Below are 23,605 nucleotides of genomic sequence, written 5' to 3' on the forward strand. Positions count from 1 at the left end.
AAAGAGAGGCAACATTTCAGAAACTAAGTGGGTTTCCATAGTTCTTGTTTCTGAGTCACACGTTAGCTCTGGAACAATATTAGTGAGCACTTTGACTTGTGCCCTGATTAATACCTTAGGAGAAAACATTCCCAGGGGGAAAACTCTATTGAACATCTTCTGAATCACTTTGCTCAAATTAGAGTTTCAATTTGCCTCCCAAATGAGCCCTGCTCTTAGTGTGACCACTGAACCCTTTACTTCCTGATTGTAGGCACAGGTGCAAATCCAGCACTGACTTCTCAATCCAAATATTAATGTGCACAGATTTATAGGCTGAATTAGAAATCCTGTTCTATCGCTTCTGCTGCTTTCCTCCATCCAATACCTACCCTCAAAAGACACCCCAAGCACCCTAAGAAGTGTCCAAGGGAGCTATGTCATTCACTTGCTAGGTTCCTCTTTGCTATCTAGCTACCCTGCAGTTCTCCATGACTCCCTCTGCCAAACTGCCTTGCATCAAGCTCCCTTCCACATACTTGCTACTTTTTGTACTGTGTCCAAAGACCTCTGACTTCAACTGGAGTACACAGAGTGCCTGAAAGAAACGTCATAAGCTTAAAATGCAAAAGGTTAACTGCCAAGGAGACTGATGCAAATATACTGCATTTCCTTTGAGAAGGATTATCTACTTCTGATTAAATGTTCCCTAGTAACATTTAATATTCCAAAGTACCCTTCTGACCATCTGCCTTTCTTTAATGCACTTTCATTTGTCTCCAAATAGGCAGAAACTGCCTTCCATGTATCGTACTCAGGGGAAGGTGCATGTGAAGCTTGGATTTCTATGTGATTGAATGTCATGAGAAAAGCTGGATAGTGGGCTGTTATAGCAGCTATAGCTGACTCACATCACTTAAGGGAAATCCCTCCACAAGTGGAGATGGACAACTAGAAAATGCACTCTGCTCAACAGCACGTAGAGCAATAAACTACTCAGTTAACTCAAAAGATAGCAGGCAAGATTCAATTTCAAAAAGGAACCCAAAGTACTGCTATAGAAATATAAAGGTTAAATGACTTTGTCGCTGGTTATGGTTTATCAAAGTTTAGCTCATTATTATTTCTATCCAAGTTTAACCACTACCTAATGTTCTTATCTACCTGTACAAACCAATTGTACCTTAGTGAAAATAATGTCTCATCAAACACAGTGGCACATGCTGCATGGAAAATATCACAGGCTAAATATTTCTGTTTTCCTGCTCTGACCCAACCAGCCACATCTAACATCACATTGCACGGAGATAGACAAGCTGCTCTTCTGTGACAACATAAGAGAAGATAAAGGGGGAAAAGGCAAAAAGGGAGGAAAAAACCCCACCATTTGTTTCTTCTTAAATTTGCTGTTGCCTAGAAACACACAAGAAATCATTCTGAGGCAATTATCTGAGTCAAAATCATTCCAAGCATGTTTTTCACTGCCAGTATTTGACTAACTGGTTTACCAGATTTGTAAGAGTTCATCTGTGGTTATTTTTAATTTCCCAGATATTCTGATTATTTTTAATTCAGGAGCTTTTTTAATTTAACAAAAAGAGCTAAGTTAACCAAATTTCCAGCATAAGGAAAGGGGGAAAATTTATCTCCCCCCACAAAAAAATACAATTCCTAGCACATAGTAGGAATATCTATGACTACATAGCTTAATAAATGAATGAATGATGGATGGATGAATGGACTTGAAAATACCACATATTTAAGGAGACCAGATGAAGATCAGACAGTGATTTGAATGTTAGTAAACTACAAAGGAATATCTTGAAATTTTTTAAAAAATAAAAAACAAACACCCAACTATCTTGAGTCAAGGGCAAAGTTACGTGGCTATAGTGCCCCTGGTTTTTGAGGCAATTGTTGATAGCATGTTTTATCACCTCATCATTTTACTTTCTCACTTTCCCCCTTCTTCATATGCTCTTTTATTTCCTTATCCCTGCCTTCCAGCATTCTCTCTTGCTCATACCTGCCAATCTCGTTTATATGTTAGTAGAAATAAGGATTAAATGGTTACCTAGAATAAACACTCCCCCACCACAATGGTAAGCTGAGAGGTAGATTAGAATAACCTGAGAGTCCTCTCCTCACCCGACTGCAATTCAGTAACAACAGCTATCCTTTACAGAGTACATATTATGTACTAAGCATTATTTTGAGAAGGACAGTTCTCTGAAGGAAGTCTAATTAGCCTTGTTTTACACATACAGACACTAAAGCACAGAAAGCTATGAATCTTTTAACAACTGACCTGTAAGTCACACACAGATCTTTCTGATTCCAGACCCTTTCCATCATGCTTCACCCTGCTTATTCTGGATTCATTTCAATGAACATTTATTAAGAACCTGCCACATATAAGTCTTTGTTCTTCTAGAGGAGATTTAAGAATCATAAACTCCTCAAAGCAAATTTTTATTTGTTTACCTCTCTTTACACCCTTTAACTTTTCAATGTACTTTTACATTAAATATCTCATTCAATACAATATTCGGTAACTTGAAACACAAGTTTAAGGCAGTTAACAGGGATGTCATAGATCTTTGGCTGTATTGGCATGAGTAGAGAAGGAAAAAAGGAACAACTGAACAATCCAGAAAGTGGAAGGAGAGTTCGTTTCAGTGATCCATCTTCCAGGTGGCGGTCATGTTCAAAAGCAGAGACTCATCGTGTTAGAGAAAGGGTCTGCGCTGCCATAGGGCCTAGGCTTCCCCATTCCCCAGGAGAGTCCCCAGACACTAAATTTATAGCTCAGAAAACTTCCACACCACCCCCTTGCAATGCAACTTTTGTCTGACATAAAACAAATGTCACTTAGTTCATTTAGACCACCCCAGGCTAACTGGTCTTTGTTGGTTATTCTGTGTTATACTGAGGTTGGAATTTACATTTTTGGTGTTCAAATAATAAGAGTCCTGTTCGTGGCATCAAATATGAACAATTAACACTAGGCGCAAAGTCATAATGAAGTGGATAGAAAGTAGAAAATATAGTGGCTGCTCTATAATAGTGTCAGAGATAAATGTTAAGGGTTACAAGACACTAAGCCAGTAATTATTGCTGAATGGAGAGAGTCACTGGCTGTATACATCACTGAACATGTTTTGTCATTTCATAATATGGTTACAAGTAGTATATTCACTAAAATTAGTTTTCCCCTACAGCTTATTTTTTTTTAAGAAAAAAAAGCTTTCCAAAATCATGGATAAGCATATCTGCAGTTAACTTGCCACGACCTGGCTACGACAGTATTTGAAGGTCACTGGCAGAACATCTGAGAAGCCCATAACTAACCAATTTGCCATATCACACCAACCTCCTGGGTGTACTTCTATTTGTGTTCATTTGAAAATCACATGTGTAACTCGCACATAAAAATAGCTTATTCTCTGAAAACCGGTTTGGATTCTTGTTTTTCATGGCAAATGCATACATTAATTTACAAAATATTATTCTGAATGAGAGGGTTTGGTTTTCTACTAAATCACTCTCTTGAATGCCTACCAGGCAGTTTCAAATCGTGATAGTATTGTCTGCCCAAAAGATAATTGTTAATATTTACAGTTATATTAGGAGACGAGATTCACCCCTGTAAAATCTGCTCACATGTAACTATAAATTATTCAGCTTTTCTAAACATCTGCTCTGTTCCCAATTATCAGAGCAAACTGACACTTGTTTCAATGTCACTGTTGGGCCAGCTCTCTGCTTCTAGTTATCTTGAAGCTACTGTGCTGTATTGCTTGTCCTGTTCTTCAGTGCTCAGGGTTAGAGGCAGTAGATCTGACTCGGGGCAAACAGCGTTTGCTGTATGCCAAATGCCCTTTAATTCTCTGGCAGGCTTACCCGTGGCATGTGATTGTTTGCACTTGTGGGTTAGAGCTTTCTTATTATACATGCTCTTCGGCAAGGGCCGATTGAAAGGCAATTCTTGTCCTATGTCCACGCATAGGAGCATTCTTCATCTTTTTTGATATACTTTTATTTCAGTTTGGTGAAAAAATGTGCCTGACATGTAGTAGGTGCTTAATATAAGTCTGTTAAATGTTTGATGAAAGTTATTGGACCCCAACTTTAAAAATAAAACAAAACAGCCTACTTCCTACCTGATTACATACTCCCAATTTTATTTGGAAAATATAGTTTGACATTCCCATTGGCCACATTATCTGTAAAGATAAAATATCTATAACCTCTGACCCATTAGTAATAATGTATCTGCCCATTACATGTGATCAACACACAACAGTCAAGAATACCTGATTAAAGTCATCAACTATGTGTATTCAATAGTATCCATTGCAATTTCAGAGCAAATTTTTTAGATGAGTTATGATTAAAAAATAAAATGACTCCCTTTTTTCATTGCAAACTTTAGCCATTCAATATTAACTAGCTTATGTCAACACAAACCATGTCAGATTTGATATATCATTTAGAAACATGTAAATTCTTTAACCACTTGGAGCAAAGACTGATTTATTATTCTATTGCTACTGGTGAACTACCTGAAATGCAAGATACTAATGATTAATTCTGCAAGTCAACAAAAAAAATTATGAAAAAATTTCATAAAATTTGTCACACCAAGACTCATCCTCCAGAAGGTTATACAATAATTAACATACTGGTTTTTTTGCTTTAAAAGCCTCCAGAAGAACAGTGGCTTAAACAGGATTAGAAAGGTTCATTTTCCTCCTACACATAACAATCCTAGCTGGGAGAAATTCAAGGGAGGGGAGCGGCAACATTACATGAGATGATCAAGAGACCCTGTTTCTTTCTGTGTTATTGCTTTGCTACCCCCTAAGGGATGCCCTTGGTTGTAAGGTTAAAGGCAGCTGACCATCACCACATCTGCATTTCAGCTTAGGAAGGGGAAGATAAATGGAGGGCAAAGAGCTCTAGTTTAAGGATATGACCTGAAAATTCCAGAGGTCACGCTTGCTAATACGCTATTGGCCAGAATTTAGTCACATGACATCATTTCAATGCAAATAAGACTGGGAAACGTAGTCTGTAGGAGGGCAGCAGGGAGACACATAAAACTCAGGGAGTTCTATTACTAAAAAGAACAGGAGAAATGGATTTGGGGAGAAATCAGTGGGTTGTCAAAGCAAACTAGCATATTCTTTCTTTAATTAAATAGACATTGTTTATTAAATTGCATTTATTAAATAGACACTATCCCCATAAATGTTATGAAAATTCTAATAATGCTGGAGCACTGCTTTTTCTGTTCTGTCTAGAACGGTATTTTCAAGGACAGGTGTGTTTCTTTTTTTTTTTTTGGAGTGGAGCACATTTTATTTTATTTTATTTTTGGGGGGGTGTTATACATGTTTATTATCTTTTTTTTAACCTCTTTATTGGAGTATAATTGCTCCACAATGGTGTGCCAGTTTCTGCTTTATAACAAAGTGAATCAGTGATGCATACACATATATCCCCACATCTCCTCCCTCCTGAGTCTCGCTCCCATCCTCCCCATCCCACCCCTCTAGGTGACAGGTGTGTTTCTGATGCTATATTAGCACCATGCTTGCTCTAAAATCATTGCTTTCAAGGTTGAAGATCAAATCCAAAAATGGACCCGGTAGGTTTTCTCTTTCACTGGAGTTGTCAGAGAGGGCCCTCCTCTCCCTAGAAAACTGAGGAAGAGTAAAGGAGTAACTAATCATTATTTAGGAATTCCTCTATGTCAAGCCCTGTGCTAGAGACTTACAAACATTATCTCATTTACCTCCTCAAAACAACCCTTTGTGAATATTATTCCTTAAATGAGAAAACTGAAGCTTGGAGGGGGTCAATAATTATGCCAAGTGAGTTAGCTTTGATATGAGCTTACTTTCTGTTTCCATGGGTAGAGCTGGGGAAAAAAAGTGGACCTCCCCCCACCAAAAAAAAAACCCTCACGAAACATAGGTAAACCACCAGTCACCTCCTGTTCTCCCAAGATTCAGTGGGGAAGAAAAGAAAGAATCTCTGGCCCAAGGGAAGAGTCAGGGATTACAACTGCTTACAACTCCACGTTGAATTCAACACCCTGTTGGAGGCAAACATATCTGAGAGCCTGTAAGTCCCAAAAAAGAAACTGGGTCCTTCTTTGTCTAGCCTGCGGTGGGCTTGGAGAGATGGTCCTAGCACGTCCATCAACTGGTCTCAGAGGTACATCAATAGTGGCACAGCCTGGGTCTAAGAACTGCTGACTCAGGCCATCCCAGAGAAGTGGCCATTTGGCGCCCTCTCTATGTAGTCCTGGCTTTTAATAAGAGAGCTTGAGTTACCAAGACATAAGTATTAATTCATCAGTCCTTTCAAAGTATATAGCTAAAGCCAGTCATAAATTTAATTTCAAACATAGCATTGGTGGTTACATTCAAATTGTGGAGTTGTAATCAAATTGTATAACCAGCTTTATATTTAAGACCTAAAGCTTCCATTATTTTGAACAATAATCTTGTGTCCAAGCAAAGAAAATCTCTCTATAAAGTAGCACTAGGTTGGAAAACCTCAGACTCTTTGAAAAAGACTATTCTAAGAACTCCTACCAAAAACCAGACTCAAGCAGCCAAAGAGAAAAATGACAAAGCCTGGACTTTAATCCTGGTCATACTGACTAGACCACTAAGCAGAGAAGTTCTCTGCACAACAAAATCACTCCAATGAAGACCAGGAGAGAAATATTAGCTTTACAGGTAATGAGTCAGCACTGTTACATTGTGGTAGACCCCAGCTAGCATTTCAATCTTCACTTTATTATCACAGAAAGTAAAAAAAAAAAATCCTTTTGTACTGTTGAGCAAATGAATGTTGTTTGTAAGTTCATAAGAATCCATTTTTTAAAGTTTTGTTCCCATCGTGGCTAATCAGCAGGGAGTTCAGAGCTCAGGCTCTCTTGGCGGAGACTTGATTTCAAATTCCATCCTGTCACAGGCTACCTGTAAGCCTCTGGACCAGTTGTCTTTCTAGGTGCCCAGTTTGCTCACCTGTTGAAAGGAACTAATAACAGTACTCCTGGGGGGTGTTGTGAGGACTAATTAGGCCAGTGCCTGGTACGGTGTAAATACGCAGTACATATTAAATGTTGTTATAATTGCTAACAAGTGAAGTACTGTAAGGTAGGGCATAAACTTTTGAATTTTTTTCTCCTGATTTCTCGTTTGTTTGGCGCCTGATAGCAAAGCCTGTCAGGTTGTTAATCCTTGTTAACACCACCAAAAACTGAAAGAGATAAATGGACCCTTAGCAGCAGAAAAATTGCCTTCTGAAATAACCCTTTCTTGGTGCATGCAGTGTTAATGTGCTGTCCTTTTTCTAAGACAATAACTTGCATGTTGGAATTGGATTGGGGATATTATCTCATGATGATTAAGGAAAATTATTGCTAGAACAGTGCATGAAATGAAAGCTACCTGCTTTCACCTAGGGAGCTCTTGAAAATAACCCTCTTTTTCTCCAGCAAATAAGCAAGGAGAAGAAAGATTCTAATAATGGATAGCATTACAAATCCTTTTTCATGTACTTTGCTTATCTAAATTGGCACATGATGCCTGCTCACCATCTCTCAGAAACTGAGAGAGGTACTAACTCATCCATCAGACCCCGCCTAAGAGCCCAGGAGGCACCAGGAAGGATATTTCTCTTTCTCTGCTGCCTGTTTCTCACCAAACTGAATCAGCATTTCTAGGAGCTTAATTCCCATTCGGGAAGGTAATACCTTCTAGAGATGGGGGTGGTAGCACTTATGGAAATTCTAACCCATCAGCTGAGAGATAAGTAGATCAAAGTTAGAGAGTTATCCCCCAGCGACCTACCCGAAGCTTTCCAAGTAAAAAAAAAAATTAGTTTTACATATGCATGTATATACACATAAATTTATATTTTTATATGTAAAACTAAAATTTTATATATGCACACACAAAAATACAGACATACATATATACATATATGTGTATACACGAATGTACCTATACACACATACAGATATATAGATATATATTTCCCCAATTCTTCACTTATACTTGCTAAATTTTCTCTCCACCCGAAACCTTTAGAAAAGGATTGGATATGAAGCCCTAATTTAAGCCCTGCATTTTGTTTGGTTTTGTTTTCTTTTGGGCTGCACGACACGGCTTGTGGGATCTTAGTTCCCCAATCAGGTATTGAACCTGGGCCCTCAGCAGTGAGAGCACAGAGTCTTAACCACTGGACTGCCAGGGAATTCCCTGCATTTTTGGAGCTTCAAATCAGGGTTAAGTATACTCTCAATTATGAATGGTCACTGAGCCAGGAAATAAATATATATTTATATATAGAGAGAGAGCAATTTGAAAATCAAGTGAACCCAAATGATAATTTTAAATAAAAATAGGATGATCAAATTCTATTCAAAAAATAATAAGTTTGGATTCTATATTACAGCTAAATGGAAGAGAGAAATAATGAGGAAAAAGTAAAAATATACCAGAGGTAGATATTTCAAAATCTCTTGTAAAGCATGTATCAAGCACCTATACTACACCAGGCACTGTATTAGGTGCCCAGCGTTTCTCCACTTCAGCACTATTGACAGTTTGAACCAGATAAGTGTTTGTTGTGGGGGACTGTGCCGTGCATTTAGGATGTTTAGCAGCATCCCCAGCCTCTACCACTAGATGCCAGTATCACTTCTCAAGCTTTGACAACCAAAAATGTGTCCAGACATTGCCGAATGACCTCAGAGAGGAGACTGCCATCAGTTGAGACCCACTGTACTAACGATACAAAGATAGCACCTGCCTACCAGTTGTAATTTTTGTTTTATGTTCCTTAAGAATCCTCATTCCTCAAAAACTTGTTACATCATCTGGTGTAGAGGTTGTGAGGACTCTTCTTCTACAGCTGGGCTACCACAGTGCCTGCCCCTCTGAGTTCTGGTCTTTTGAGAGGGTAGGCTAGAGAGAAGCCGGTTCCTTATCTTCAATTACTATTTCCTAGGTCTCCCATTACTTCCACTGACATTCTAATCTTTTAGAAAGCTTTGTCAGAACAAAAAACATCTAAAGTTTTTCTCTTAATAATATTTATGTTATCCACAAATAATATACAGAAGTATCAAATCAACATATAAAAATAGCACATTGAAGTGAGAATTTTAAGAAATGCTCTATGCCAGTAAGCATCTCCTGGCAGAATTTTGCAATTCTAAGTAATTAGCACCAAGATACTTCCTTATTAACCTATTTAATGGAGAGTTGGTTGTAATTGTTATAAAGAAGAGAAGGGGGTGCGTGTTTGTTTCTATTTTGTTTTCACAAACATATCATGATGTGTCATTCGACGACAACCTCATATTAATTCAGCTTTCACTGAGGACTTGAAAACCTTCAAAAACATTCATTAGCAGATACTCTGACGAGGTTAGCAGGCTTTCAACCTCATATTCTTACAATATTAGTCTAAAGATATTCATGAGAACTACATGACATTTCGTTACGCATGGGCCTCTCTACAGAGGAAAACAACTACCAATACCAGCGCATTTCATACTTCCCTGAGATGTAATTGCCCAGGCAGATCAAGAGCTCTATCTCTGTGCCCCAGGAATAGAAAAGGGCAGAGACAGGAGGAAACTAGCATTTGCCAAGTGCTCGCTATTTCTTTTATTTTATTCCTTATTAAACCCTACGAAGTAGATAACATTGCCCAGACCTCTAAATGCTTAATTGCCCCAGGATTCAGTCCTTGGAATCCCTAACTTTCTAGGAAATCTTATCCACTCCTATGGCTATAAATACCAACTCCCAACTTTATATCTTCAAACCCAGACTTCACTGAGCTCCCAACTTTTATATCTGTCCTCTCCATATCACCATTTGACTGTCTCACATTTAACACTTCCCCACCAAGCTCCTTCCTTCTCCTTTGCAGGTTAGTTTGGTCAATTGCATTCACATTTTTTCAATTATTCAGATTACAAACATTGGAATCACCTTTGACATCTCTCTTTCTCTCACTTCTCACATGTAATCTATCGACATAGCCCGGCAGCTCTTCCTTTGAAATATTTCCAGCATCCAATCACTTCTCACTCTTCTACCAGCAAGGACCCTGGATTAAGCCATCTTCGTCTGAATTATTTCAACAACTGAAACCTCCATGTTTGCCCCCCTCCAGTCTATTTTCAACACCGCAGCCAATGTAATTGTTTAAATTTCATGTCTTGGCATGTTTCTCATCTGCTCAGAATTCCCAAAGGCTCCCCAAAGGCCTTACTATGCCGAAGGCCCCCCATGATCTGGCGGCTACCCCCTCTCTGACTTTATTTCTCACCACTCAGCTCCTTATTCCCTTGCCTCTCATTTCAAGTTTTCAAATTACTCTTCCCTCTCTATGAAGCACACTCCCACGACACCCTTGTGTGTCCCTCCTTCACTTCCTTCAATCTCTACTCAAATGACACTTTGTCAGAAAGACTCCCCATCACCACACTCTGTAAAATAGAGCCCCCTCCCCAGGCACTCTCCGTCTCCCTTATTCTTCCGTTTATAGTCCTTATGCTACTTTTTTCATGGAAACATTTTTCTTCATAAATAAATGTATATATGTGTGCATATACACATATTTGTTTATTATGTATATATATTTGCATATATGTGTGTTTATAAGTATATATATGAGGTGTGTATATGTATATATACGTATATGTATATATATATAAAGTCCAGGGCTAGATTTGATCCTGGGTCATACACACACAACATTTACAGGAGTTGGCAAATCTAGCCCTGGCCTACTTTTTATATAGCCATGAGCTAGAAATTGTTTTTATATTATTAAAAGGTTATAAAATGGAAAATACGAAAGATGAATATGCAACAGAAACCAAACGTGGCCTGCAAAGCCTAAAGTATTTACTATTTGCCGACCCCTGTGTTAGTGTGTTGTCCACTAGAATGTAAACTCCTTGAGGACAGGAACTCTGTTTTGTTCACTGTTATAACCCAGCAAATAGGATAGTGCCTGGTATAAAGTAGATGCTAAACAAACATTTTGAATGAATGAATGAAGACAATGAGACTTAGCAAGGTCTGGTGACTTGTCTAGGGTCACCCAGGAACTTGACAGATGAACCAGAATTCAAACCCAGGTCCGCCTGGTTCCACAGCTGGATCCTGAGGTCCCAGAACTTTATACAGCAATGACTTGAAACTTCTTGTTTTCTACCCAAAAACCCCTCATTAGACTGTCTCTAACATGCTGTCAGGTAAAGGACCCTGCAGAACAGGACATGGAATAGACATGGTGTATTGCAGAAAACCTTTGATAATTATACCATAATAACATTTACATCTGATATCAATTATATGTAATGTGCTTTCAAATACATCACTGCTTCTTAGCTTCACCATGTTTCTGTATAAAGTAAGGCAGGTGCTATATTCTCATTGTACATGTTACAAAACTGAGTTCCAGGCCAGTTAAAAGAATTGGCTCTCACAAGTCGTGAGTAGCAGAAACAGAATAATCCAGATACATCACTTTCAGTATAGAAGTTTCTACTGTACCAACCAACATATATCCCCACAACTCTACTGATGGGCAAATGTCCTCCATGGATGTGGAGGGAATTTAATAGAATGGCATCACATCTCAGTAACTTCTGAGAAACCAGAGGTACTGCATTTTACTTGGAGTTCTATGATATGCAAGAAAATCTCCTTAGCTATAAACAGCCAACTACCAACAGCTAGGGGCAGGAGGAAAGTCAGAATTTTGAAACGAAACCAACAAGTAGGAGAATGATCTGCTTGGACTTGTATTGGTGTGACAGTGGCACAGGAATTTTGAGCTGCCAGATGCATGACCATCTTAAAGAAGGAAGTCAAAATAACTGACAATTATCTTAGCTGACAGTAATACCCACAGCTGTCATCTGAACTAGCACGCTATATCGAAGCAGCCATCTTTTGAGGCAGCTTATTTGAGAGCTAGGAGTATTTGGCTGAGAAACTACATGCGTTTCACGGCTGCCCAGGGCCAGCTTTACTAACTTTGTGAATGCTAGTGGTTGTGTGTTTTTATCCAGGATAGAGGTCACGATGCCACACCCTGGAATTAACTTGAATCAGACATGTAGCTCTAAACTAGTCTAGATACCAGCTCAGAAAGCAACAATCTAATTTCAAATGTCTGTTTCTGTCCCTACGAGTTCCCTTATACTTTGTCAGGCCATGTGATAACATTTTTTTTTCTAGGAAACGTAGTCTCCATAAACAGCAGCAGCTGAGGCCACTGTACTAGATTTTGTCCATTTCTCACCTCTTCACTCTACTCTCTATAATATGGTACAACTTTTAGAGAACTGTGAAATTAAAATGAAGTGTCATTCTCAATGTTAGGATATGCAGGGTTTTTAAGTGTTAAATATCTATGATTTTAAATCAAATTTAATAATTATAATGTTACAAAGTGTTGCTTGGCTAGAAAATAAAATTATAATGTTTTCTCCAAACAATTTATATGAAAACTTGTGTAAGAAAAATTAACAATCTGAAGGATAATGACAGATGGACCATTCCTTTTGGTCCAACTTTAAACTTAAGTCTCTTTGTAAAACAAATCTCTGTTTCATGTGGAAGTAACATTAGTAGTCGCAATGAAGAAAATGGGACCAAGGGTCAAATATTTTACCTAAGAATCCCCTTTGTCAAAAATAAAAAATAAAAAAACTTTCATTGAAAATTGTTGAGCCAAATTCAGGTATTGGGTATCTTCTATGTACTTAATGTGATGTTTGGTGTGATGCTACGTTCTTAGAAGGTATCTGGATACTTACATTTAATATTCCAAGTAAAGTTTGTGTATGGGGAATATATATTTGAGAGCTCTGTATTTGTACTGTCTTAAGTAATATAAAGTATATCTTTTTGTTCAGACTTGAGAAAGAGATCCAAGATCTTGAAAAAGCCGAACTGCAAATCTCAACCAATGAAGTGGCAATTTTAAAGAAACTAAAATCAGTTGAGAGGACAACAGAAGACATAATACGGGTAGGCATTAGCTAATTTAAAAACTGAATCCCTCCCAAAGTGATTCCACAAATAGTATATAATTCTTCAAAGTATATCCATATTTAGAATTTATTTTTTAAACTGTATTAATCATGGAGAATTCTTTTTTCTTATAGTCTGTGAAGGTGGAAAAGGAAGAAACATCAGGAGGTATGTTTTTGAGCAACCTATGCTATGTCTAACTGAGATATTTTTTGACAAGTCCACTGAATTTTTCCCTTTATTGTAAATATATTCTAAATATATTTTAAATTAATATTGATTTTACAGAGTCAATTGAAGACATCTATGCTAATATCCCTGACCTTCCAAAATCCTACATACCTTCCAGATTAAGGAAGGAAAGAAATGAAGGAATAGAAGATGATGAACAAAATAGAAAAGGTATACAAAAAATCTGTCTTCAATGGTAGGTTCTCAAATTCAGATTTTACAACATCAAATATTAGCAACTTGCTGTGACATTCTATCCTTCCAGGTTAAGCAATGGTCCATTTTACAAAGTTCCATGAGGTATGTGAGTCACTTACAAAAGTAGGGATAATGGGGTTACAATATTTATTCCACGCATTTCATTCCCCTGCAAACTAGGTAAGAACAGGGAAGATAAAGACCTGAAGGAAACAAGAAGCTCTTAAAGCAAAGCTCCCCTGCTCAAAAATCTCTCTCCCAACATATTCCATGTAGTAGACACTAGAATAAAATGAAATGAAATGAATGAAGTGAAAATATTCCCCTTGAGAAGGCTCGGCATTACTTACCCCCATGTGGGAATGATTTGCATGACACTAATACTTCAAAGCCCCAGGGAAAATGAAGGCTTGTATTGGAGCAGAGAGGGAACCTTTGAATTTTAGAGTGAAAAGAGAAGCTACACTCTATCTGCAGGAAGTAGTCATTCATTCATTCATTCAAAAATGAAGAGAAACATAAGGCAAAATGAGAAGCATGTGATTCTAGCCTACTCCCTCCCTCTTCTATACCAGTTCTACATTTAACAACCTCCCAGTTGGGAAACTTTTAGAACACTCCTCTCTAATTTCAACAGGCTGCTGGCCTGTGCAGCAAGGCTGTAACAATAAAATATACAGTGCTTGGCCTTTTATCTACAGTAATGCACAGAGCGATATATTCTTCCTCACTAAAAAAAAGATCTGATCCCTGAGCAATGTAAAGAATGTGAATCTGTTGTGTTGGATTTATTCATTAGAAAGGGGATATCTTTTGGTTCCCCAATGAAAATTCTTACCGTTAGGAACCATCAGTTTCTTTTCTCCAATCAGCTTCTCTTCTTCAATCCTTTCCATTTTTTCAGTAATTTCATACATCCTTACACAAAAACCCATGTCATTAAACTATTAGTCATTATAGAATTAATGAATAAAATCAGAAATTTTAAAAAGACATCTCATAAAAGAACACAAAGGGGATACTTAATATAAAAATAAACACTGTGAAAGCTAGCTAGTTAACAAGAGAAAAAGTTAACTAAATCAGGGATCAAATTTGTCTCTCGACAGCTTTGTATGCCATGGAAATCAAAGTTGAAAAAGACTTGAAAACCGGAGAAAGTACAGTCCTGTCTTCAATACCTCTCCCATCAGATGACTTTAAAGGTACAGGGATAAAAGTTTATGACGATGGGCAAAAGTCAGTATATGCAGTAAGCTCTAATCACAGTGCAGCATACAACGGCACCGACGGCCTGGCACCAGTTGAAGTAGAGGAACTTTTAAGACAAGCTTCAGAGAGAAATTCTAAATCCCCAACAGAGTATCATGAGCCTGTATATGCCAATCCATTTTGCAGACCTACAACGCCACAGAGAGAGAAGGTAACTCCTGGACCAAACTTTCAAGAAAGGATAAAGATTAAAGCTAACGGACTGGGTAATGATGTGAATAGATCCACACACAACATGGACAATGGACTTTCAGAGGAGAGCGGCAACAGCTTCAATCACATCAGTCCCGTTCGGCCAATACCTCAACCCCGATCGATGCTTCAAGAAGCAGAGGAGACACCCCACACCCAGCAAAAGAGGCTGATGACTCCTTGGGAAGAATCCAATGTAATGCAGGACAGGTATGCTCCCTCTCCAAAGGCGGGACTGAGTCCCAGCGAAGCACTAGTTGGGAAGTCAGAACGCCAGGGTTCTTCACCTACTTGCCAGGAGGATGAGGAAGACATTAGATATAATATTGTTCATTCCCTGCCTTCTGACATGGATGAGAAAGAACCCGTGACAATGATTTTCATGGGTTATCAGCAGGCAGAAGACAATGAGGAAGAAAAGAAGCTTCTGACGGGATATGACGGGGTCATCCATGCTGAGCTGGTTGTGATTGATGAGGAGGAGGCGGGTGAAGGAGAAGCTGAGAAACTATCCTACCATCCCATAGCCCCCTACAGTCAGGTTTTCCAGCCTGCCAAACCAACACCACTTCCAAGAAAGAGATCAGAAGTTAATCCCCATGAAAACAGAAACCATAAATCTCCCCACAAAAATTCCATATCCCTGAAAGAGCAAGAAGAAAGCTTAGGCAGCCCTGTCCACCATCCTCCACTCGACGTTCAGATAGCAGGAGATGGGACTGAGGATCCCTCCCTAACAGGTAACAAAAACGACAAGGTTTGTCACTGCTGTCTAGTCCTGTGATAATCTTCTCTTTGTGTTGTTACCAAACCCTCGTGCTCTCAGCTTTTTTTTGACCACTTCATAAGCTAATACATGCTAAGATTTTTTTATTAATGCTGATATGAACTGTTATCATCATAAGCAAAGTGACTAAGTCACTTCAAAAGATAAAGAAAGTGAAACAAAAATTTGTTGCCTTATTTGGGTACTGCATTGATTGACCTTAGTAACTTGAAATTCATCTTCTGGCATGGTATGGGTGTAAATGTATTTGAATTACTACCATGTTGGATCAATATTAGATCGTTTCCCATGAGAATCGAAGCCAGCTCTTTTTTTGTGTCTCTCTGTGATTTAAACTTCCTGCATAAGTTAACAAATTGCCTTAATTTTGCACGAAAAAACAAGAAACAAATTTTACTTTCAATGTGATATTTTATTACTTTGTTATATCTTGTTTCTCTATACTTTTATAATTTTATTAACTTTATTTCCTTAATTTTTCTATATTTTAAAAAAGAATATCAGTTTATTCTACATTATCTATAACATTTAGTGTCACATAATCTTCCCTAACTTAGAAATTTCATTCTTTTATTTTCTAAACATTTGCATTCCACATATTCTCATTCTCTGTAAAGTTTTAGAGCTATCTAGCTTTTCTAGCATTGAATAGAAAATAACACTTTTTCTACAAAACTAATAGCTCATCAATTTTAGATTCTTTATTATCACTTGAATATTGTTTTCTATTTATTTGTAAACAATAAATAAGAATATGATAAAATTAATTATAATAGCTGATAAAATGAATTATAATAGCTAAAAACATAAATCAAATTACCCAGACATACGTACTAGATCTGTGAAAGGAACAGTAATTTTAAATGTTCTAATAGAAGAATTTTCATTAAAAAGCAATAACTATTGAGTCCCAGCTAATCCAGCAATCAAAAAACCTGATAATTCTACAGAACTGTTGGTAGTACCTGCACCGTTCAGGAAGGATTCTTCCTCTGCAACCAAGAAACCCAGTCTTAGGTTGCCAATAATACGATAAAATGGACCTCTTCCATTTTTTAAGTAGTTAAATTAAACATACCTATTGTAAATTTAATTATCTGAAGAATTTCTAAGCTCTTGGTAAGTGCGCACTTATATTATCTTCCTAAATCAGAGTTGAATGGTGTGTCCGCACAACGGAAACCTGATAAAACTAAAATCTCCCTTCTGTTACGAGAATGATCAAACTTTGCAGCTTAAATTCATTTTTTAAACAACACCACCAAAGACTTAGAAAAGAGGAGCATGCTGTTTATGGTCAAGAGCAGTGACATTACACACTATAAAACCTCCCATTTTTTAACTTGGATGTTAGCCAGCTCCTCCCGAACACCCTTATTCCTTCTCCCCTACCCATGTCAACACATATATCTCAGAGAAAAAGACAGGAAGTGACTAATGTTTCCAGACAACACTAATCATGCCACTGAACTAAAATAATGAAAACAGGAAGACCTTTTGCAGACAAAGTAACAATACAAATGTTGTACTATCAATCAAATCATCTTATAAACAGAATGCTCCAAATTCCTTGCCTTCTGTTATGACATCATTTTACATTCCCATTTTCCAATTCACCATGTGGATTACAGAACTGATATTTTTAATGGGTTTTTTAAAATAAGTATATCATATTGACATATGCCTTCAGGGTACGTCCATATTCATAGAATATATAGCCACCTATGCATTTCAATTTCACAAGCACCAACTAGGTTGAGCTTCTCCCTCTAAACGCCTCCCCCCCAAAAAAATACATATTGATACTTGAAAATCCACCATTTCAGTCCATTCCTTTATTTATGGTATAGGTGCCCTACTATATATAAATATTCCTAGTAGGCACAATAGTTAATAAGTGTAAGTCTCTTTTCTCTTAGTGTAAATGCTGTTATCAAAGCCTGACCTAAGAGCAATTTTTAACTTGAAAAAGAACATGAAGAGGAAGAAAGATGGAAAAAGGTGGAGCCTGGAGACCCTAAAGATCAAATTTTTAAGCCAAAACTTTGAAAAGGATAAGACACAACAAGAAAATTTAGGCAAATTTATGTCTATTTATTTATGTATCAATAAATATAACAGGATCATGTTCAAAATATCTGGCTCAATGCCAAATGCATCTAACGAGTGGCCCCTGTAAGCTTTTACTGGGACTCCCCTACTATCCCCACCAGCCAGACAGTTGACTCCCTTTGGTAATCCTCACCAACCTACTTTTGTACTCCTTTTAGCTCTGTTCTCCCTTCTTACAGATGTCAGTGGCATTTCAGGATGAAGAGGTAGGGAAACTCAGCTCCGGGGGATTCAAAAGCTATTGGTGGCAAAATTGCCAACCTGTGGCAACCATTAGAAGCCAAGGGACACCGAGAGTAAGGAGGCAAGCTCTCTTCCCTCAAGTTAATACCAGCCAAAACTGTGCCTCTGAATTGCTATGAGGAGAGGAGATATAGAACAGAGAAGAACAGAAAGGAGAAGTAAAAAGGAGAGCTGATGACTCAGATCTTTTAGCTGCTACACCAAGGGGCCTTCCCATTGCCAGAAGCTGTGTCCCCACACATCTACTTGGAACTCACACCATCTACTCACCGTAGGCCTAAAGAAAGGAAGAGCAGATTCTAACAATCTAGAATTCTTTTTTCCCCCTTAAGAAACGGGACAGTGAGTTACTGGATTACCCCACTCCTGAGGATGCAAACATCCAGGATGTCCTTTAAGAACTTCACTGAAAATCCACAGCACACTGGCTATGCCTGATTTACTGAATCTAAGTTGAGGAGTAGCTGTAGGGAGGAGGATTTTGCCCCAGCCTTAAAAGAGACCTTCAAAAGTCCCTTAAGATGAACGTTTCCTCTGTTTTCATTTTTGGTATGGGCAAGATAGAAGTCCAAAAATCCCAAAGTAAAACCTATAAAGACTTGCCTTCTGCCTTCTGCCTTCTGGCTGTGGAAGCACAGTCCTGTCCTTCAGTTTCACCGTCCGACATCTCCCAGCAATCGACACCATCCTCCTGGCTACAGAGCAAAGGAAATTCTCTCAGCTGGTCCTGAATTCAAGGGAATATTCTTGATCCTGCCACTGGAAATAATCATTTCCCTTAAAATTCCAAGGGAAATAAAGCTCTTTGACTTCATTTAAATGAAAACATTTCATATATTAGAGTGAAAATAAAAATGACCATGGCCTTCTTACAATATTAGATCCCCAACCTTCTCGTATTTGTGAAAAAGAGCTTCTTAGAAATAGGGTCATTTCATTTGTTGATAGACAACTAATATATGGCTGTGAAATAAGAAAACATGATTTCCCTTTTTGATTTTTTTTAATTAAACAAAATTTTTCAAACAGTTAAATAGCTGGTTCTTGGGCCATATTACACATGGTTGTAATGATCAGTGCCTTGAAAGCATCTCTCAACTTTTGGAACGTGACTGAGACAGCTATACTCTGTTCTTAAATATTAATGGCATGATACCAGAACATCAGAGAAATGTTATGAATTTTAAATCTACATTTTTAAAATGGTTTCTACATCCAATATACCATTAGCAGTGAAATATTCTCAAAAAGATAAATTTGCCCTTTGAAAGCACATATAACATATCTTGACAAAGACATTTTATCATGACTTCAACTCCTAAATACTGGTTTGTATCGTTTCATTATTAAAAATTTTGTTCTTGCTATTCTATATCCAAGGATGAAGCCCTTTGGGATAACCAAGTTTGATGAGTTAAAAGATAACCCAACCATCATGAATTAGGGTTTATGTCAATGCCTTTTTTCTCTTTAGTAGTACATAGCTCAGAAATATGCACAAAACAGTCATTGACCCATAGCTGTTTACCTATGGCTAATAGTGATACTGTGCACTAATCCTGTATTTACTCAATTTATGCTGTGTTTGCTCTTTTAATTTTTATAGAAATAGGTTCCTTCTAGTTCTGAACCTGCTTCTTCCCTAAGTTAACCATAGCTTATTATTTCTACTATCTTTTTATGCTACTAAAACAATGCTCACATTGTTGGATAAAATCATCTGAGGTATGTTTCAAACTTTCCTGCAATCTATGTAATGGTCATTTAGAGTGAAAAGTAAACCTTTTTTTTCTATAACTCTCTCTCTATTTTTTCTTTATTTTGCAGCCTTAAGGATGAGAATGGCAAAGCTGGGGAAAAAAGTTATCTAAGAGGTGTACCATCTACGTAAACACCCTTTGAAGAAGAAACTAAGAAACATTTGCAAATTTCTCTTCCGGATATTTTGTTTCTTTTTCCTGAGCTACAAAAAATTATAATTATACCCATATTAAGCCATGTGAATAAGCAGTAGTCATTATTTGAAACAAATACCAAAAAAGCTGGGGAGAACAAATACTTACCTTTTCCAGTTACTTGACATGATTCAGTGGGGGGAAACCAACATATTTTTATTGTATTGATACCAAAGCATTTCTAATAAGAGCTTGTTAAATTTAAGAATAAAGTTATTTAAAATAGCCCGACTATATTTTATTAACTGACCTTGTAATTTTGCTGACACAAAGATTGAAAGATCATAGGAAGTCACTGCACCTCATCACAGAAATATTCATCTTTAACTCTGACAAGTAAACATGCCATCCCAAGTCAACAAGGCTCTAAGACAACTACATCCTCCTGCTAAGGACCAATTCAATTGAGACTTAAAACTCTTCGCATACATTTTAAAGGTGCATGCAATAATTATCCTCATATTTGGGGACTGGATTTGGATTATCTTGATAGCGTACATGACTTTACAGTTGATAACCAATATGTTCAGTTTTCTTGAAATATCATCTTTTCTTTCATTCAGTTCAATGTGAATTCCAGGGTACAATGACTGATTATGACCCAAGACTGTTGGATGGAGGACTTCCCAAATTCTCAACACAAATCTGATCTAATGTTTGACCAATTCTTGTAAACAAGTTAGAATCCTAATATTAAAACATTATAAGAAAGTGTACAACATTTTATTCCTAAGTATTCTTGCCAGGATATTAAATCATGATTTGAAGGAGAATACTCCCATACCAATTATTTCCTGCCTTACCTTGTTTACTGCCCTCCATCCAACACCCTCAAAATCCACTCAAATACATCTTTCCCTGGATCATGCCAGTGCTAATTATCCAGGTCCTGACAAGTCTTTCAGTGAATGGTCTGTTTTCTCTTGGGAAAACACTGAATTGCCCTGGTGAGACCATGATGAAATTATCTTAGCTACTAGTGTGGAGGCAATGAGAAGTAAAACAAGCAGATCCTGATGAGGGCAAGCATTACCTGGAGAGCATCAGCCTCAGATGAGGTGTCTGCAAGGGGCAGTTGTTCTCTAGGAGGAAAGAGCTCCTCTGCTGGCCTGGAATGTTCCAGGAAATCTGGAAGGTCAAATTTCAGAAGTACTTTAATACAAACACCCCTATCCCAGGTCCAAGGGTCCCATTCCTTCCTTTTCATGCTTCTGACTTTAGCATAAGTGACTTGTCAAATCTGCACATTCTTTTGTAGCTCTGCCATCCTTGTGATTAAATCACTGGGTTTGGGTTTTGGTTTTTGTACACAAAAGTTTATTAGAACACTGCCTGGCACCTAGTAAGTGATCAATAAGCAAATGAATGAATAAGTGGTTCAGAAGGGGAAAGATGTAGTCTGCAAGGGGAGGCTGTGTAACACCAGTTGGGTTCAAGCAACATAAGCCTGAATCTGTCTGGCAGATCATGAGGCATGGACCAGGGCTTGTATGCAGAAGTGGCCCAGCATGGCCAGAAGGTGTGGGAAGTGGGAACTGGTCTTTTGCCTGGGGATAAAGCGGGCGCTGCTGCAGAACTGGCTGCCAGGTGGGCAGAATGGGGTCTGAGTGCAAAGCTGGAACCGGTCAGTCAGGGCTGCTGAGGTGAGTCTGGACCATCTACACACCAATCCACTGGCTCCTGTGCTCAGGGAAAAGGAAAGAAAGCTGGAAAACCGAAGTGAGGTGCCTTCTTGCTGCTATTGCCATGCAGCATCCCTCCAGCACCCTCTACTGGCAAAGGCTAACATTGCTTCAGCTGGCAAAGAAGAAATGTTTACATCACAAAGCAGGGCAAAGAAGGGTGGATTTGGAGATGAAGCATTAAATGAGGAAGATAAAGATGAAGAATTAAACTGGCACTGTCCACTCATTTTTCTACCCAGCTTCCGTGTTTATCTTTCTACATACTGTTGACATTCAAGCAACTAAAAAACAACTGTTTCCATCTAATAAGATGCAGCTATCCTTTAATAAAAAAGATCTCACCTTCTCACACTCCCGAGTTATGCTACCCACAGCTAACTATATTCAACATTAAAGAACAGTTTTAGATTAAGAGAAAAATCCAAAACATAATACAAAGTTCCCATATACTCCACACCCAGTTTCCCCTATTATTAACATCTTACATTAGTATGGTACATTTGTTATAATTAATGAACCAATAATGATACATTATTATTAATTAAGGTCTTATAGTTTATTCAGATTTCCTTAGTTTTTACCTAATGTCCTTTATTCAGTTCCAGGATCTCATACAGAAAACCACATTACTTTTAGTTGTCATGTCCTCTTAGGCTCCACTTGGCTGTGACTGCTTTTCAGACTTTCCTCGTTTTTGACAAGCTTGACAGTTTTGAAAATTACTGGCCAAGTATTGTGTAAGATGTCCCTCTATTGCAAATTGTCTGATGTTTCTTTCATGGTTAGACTGAGGTCATAAGTTTGGGAAAGGAAGACAAAAGAGGTAAATTGCCATTTTCATCACATCATATCAAGGGTACATACTTTCAACATGAAAGTGCATACTGTTAATGTTGACCTTGATAACCTGGCTGATATAGTTTAGTCAGATTACTTCACTGTAAAATTATTCTTTTTTGCTGTATGCTTTGGCGGGAACTCACTATGCACAGCCCATACTTAAGGAGTAGGGAGTTAGGCACACTCTCCTTGAGGATAGAGTATCTACATCAATTATTTCAAATTCTTCTGCACAGGAGATTTGTCTATTCTCCCGCATTTGTTTATTTATTCAATCATTAATTTAAATCAGTGTAGACTCATGGGTGTTTACACTACACTTGAGTTATAATCCAACACAATTTGTTGCTCAAATAGCTCCAGCTCTGGCCACTGCAAGCTCTTTCAGTTTGTTCCTATGCACCTTTGACATACACCCATAAATGTTTTGAACATGAGATGACTTTCCATTTCATCAGATCTTCTTTAGTTTCTTTCAATAATGCGTTGTATTTTTCATTGTACAAGTCTTACATCTCCTTAAATTTATTCCTCTTTTATTCTATTTGATGGTTGTGAATGGAATTGTGGGGTTTTTTTAACATCTTTATTGGAGTATAATTGCTTTACAATGGTGTGTTAGTTTCTGCTTTATAACAAAGTGAATCAGTTATACATATACATATGTCCCCATATCTCTTCCATTTGCATCACCATCCCTCCTACCCTCCCTATCCCACCACTCCAGGCAGTCACAAAGCACCGAGCTGATCTCCCTGTGTTATGCGGCTGCTTCCCACTAGCTATCTACCTTACGTTTGGTAGTGTATATATGTCCATGCCTCTCTCTCGCTTTGTCACAGCTTACCCTTCCCCCTCCCCATATCCTCAAGTCCATTCTCTAGTAGGTCTGTCTCTTTATTCCTGTCTTACCCCTAGGTTCTTCATGACTTTTTTTTTTCTTAAATTCCATATATACGTGTTAGCATACGGTATTTGTCTTTCTCTTTCTGACTTACTTCACTCTGTATGACAGAC

At 37.8% G+C, this 23,605-nt stretch overlaps 1 protein-coding gene across 1 annotated transcript in view; it reads left to right on the forward strand.

Annotated features, from left to right (window-relative positions):
• Positions 1–20,285, forward strand: part of PALMD (palmdelphin) — a 55,264-nt gene extending 34,979 nt beyond the window's left edge. The window contains exons 5-9 of the mRNA XM_079937759.1: positions 12,956–13,070; positions 13,208–13,241; positions 13,362–13,475; positions 14,612–15,706; positions 19,936–20,285. Coding sequence (XP_079793885.1) covers positions 12,956–13,070; positions 13,208–13,241; positions 13,362–13,475; positions 14,612–15,706; positions 19,936–19,979 — 1,402 coding nt within the window. The 3' untranslated portion in view covers positions 19,980–20,285. The remainder of the gene's footprint in view (positions 1–12,955; positions 13,071–13,207; positions 13,242–13,361; positions 13,476–14,611; positions 15,707–19,935) is intronic.
• Positions 20,286–23,605: the final 3,320 nt, after the last annotated feature.

This window comes from Stenella coeruleoalba (genome assembly GCF_951394435.1).
Source record: "Stenella coeruleoalba genome assembly, chromosome: 1".
Classification (NCBI taxonomy): Eukaryota; Metazoa; Chordata; class Mammalia; order Artiodactyla; family Delphinidae; genus Stenella; species Stenella coeruleoalba.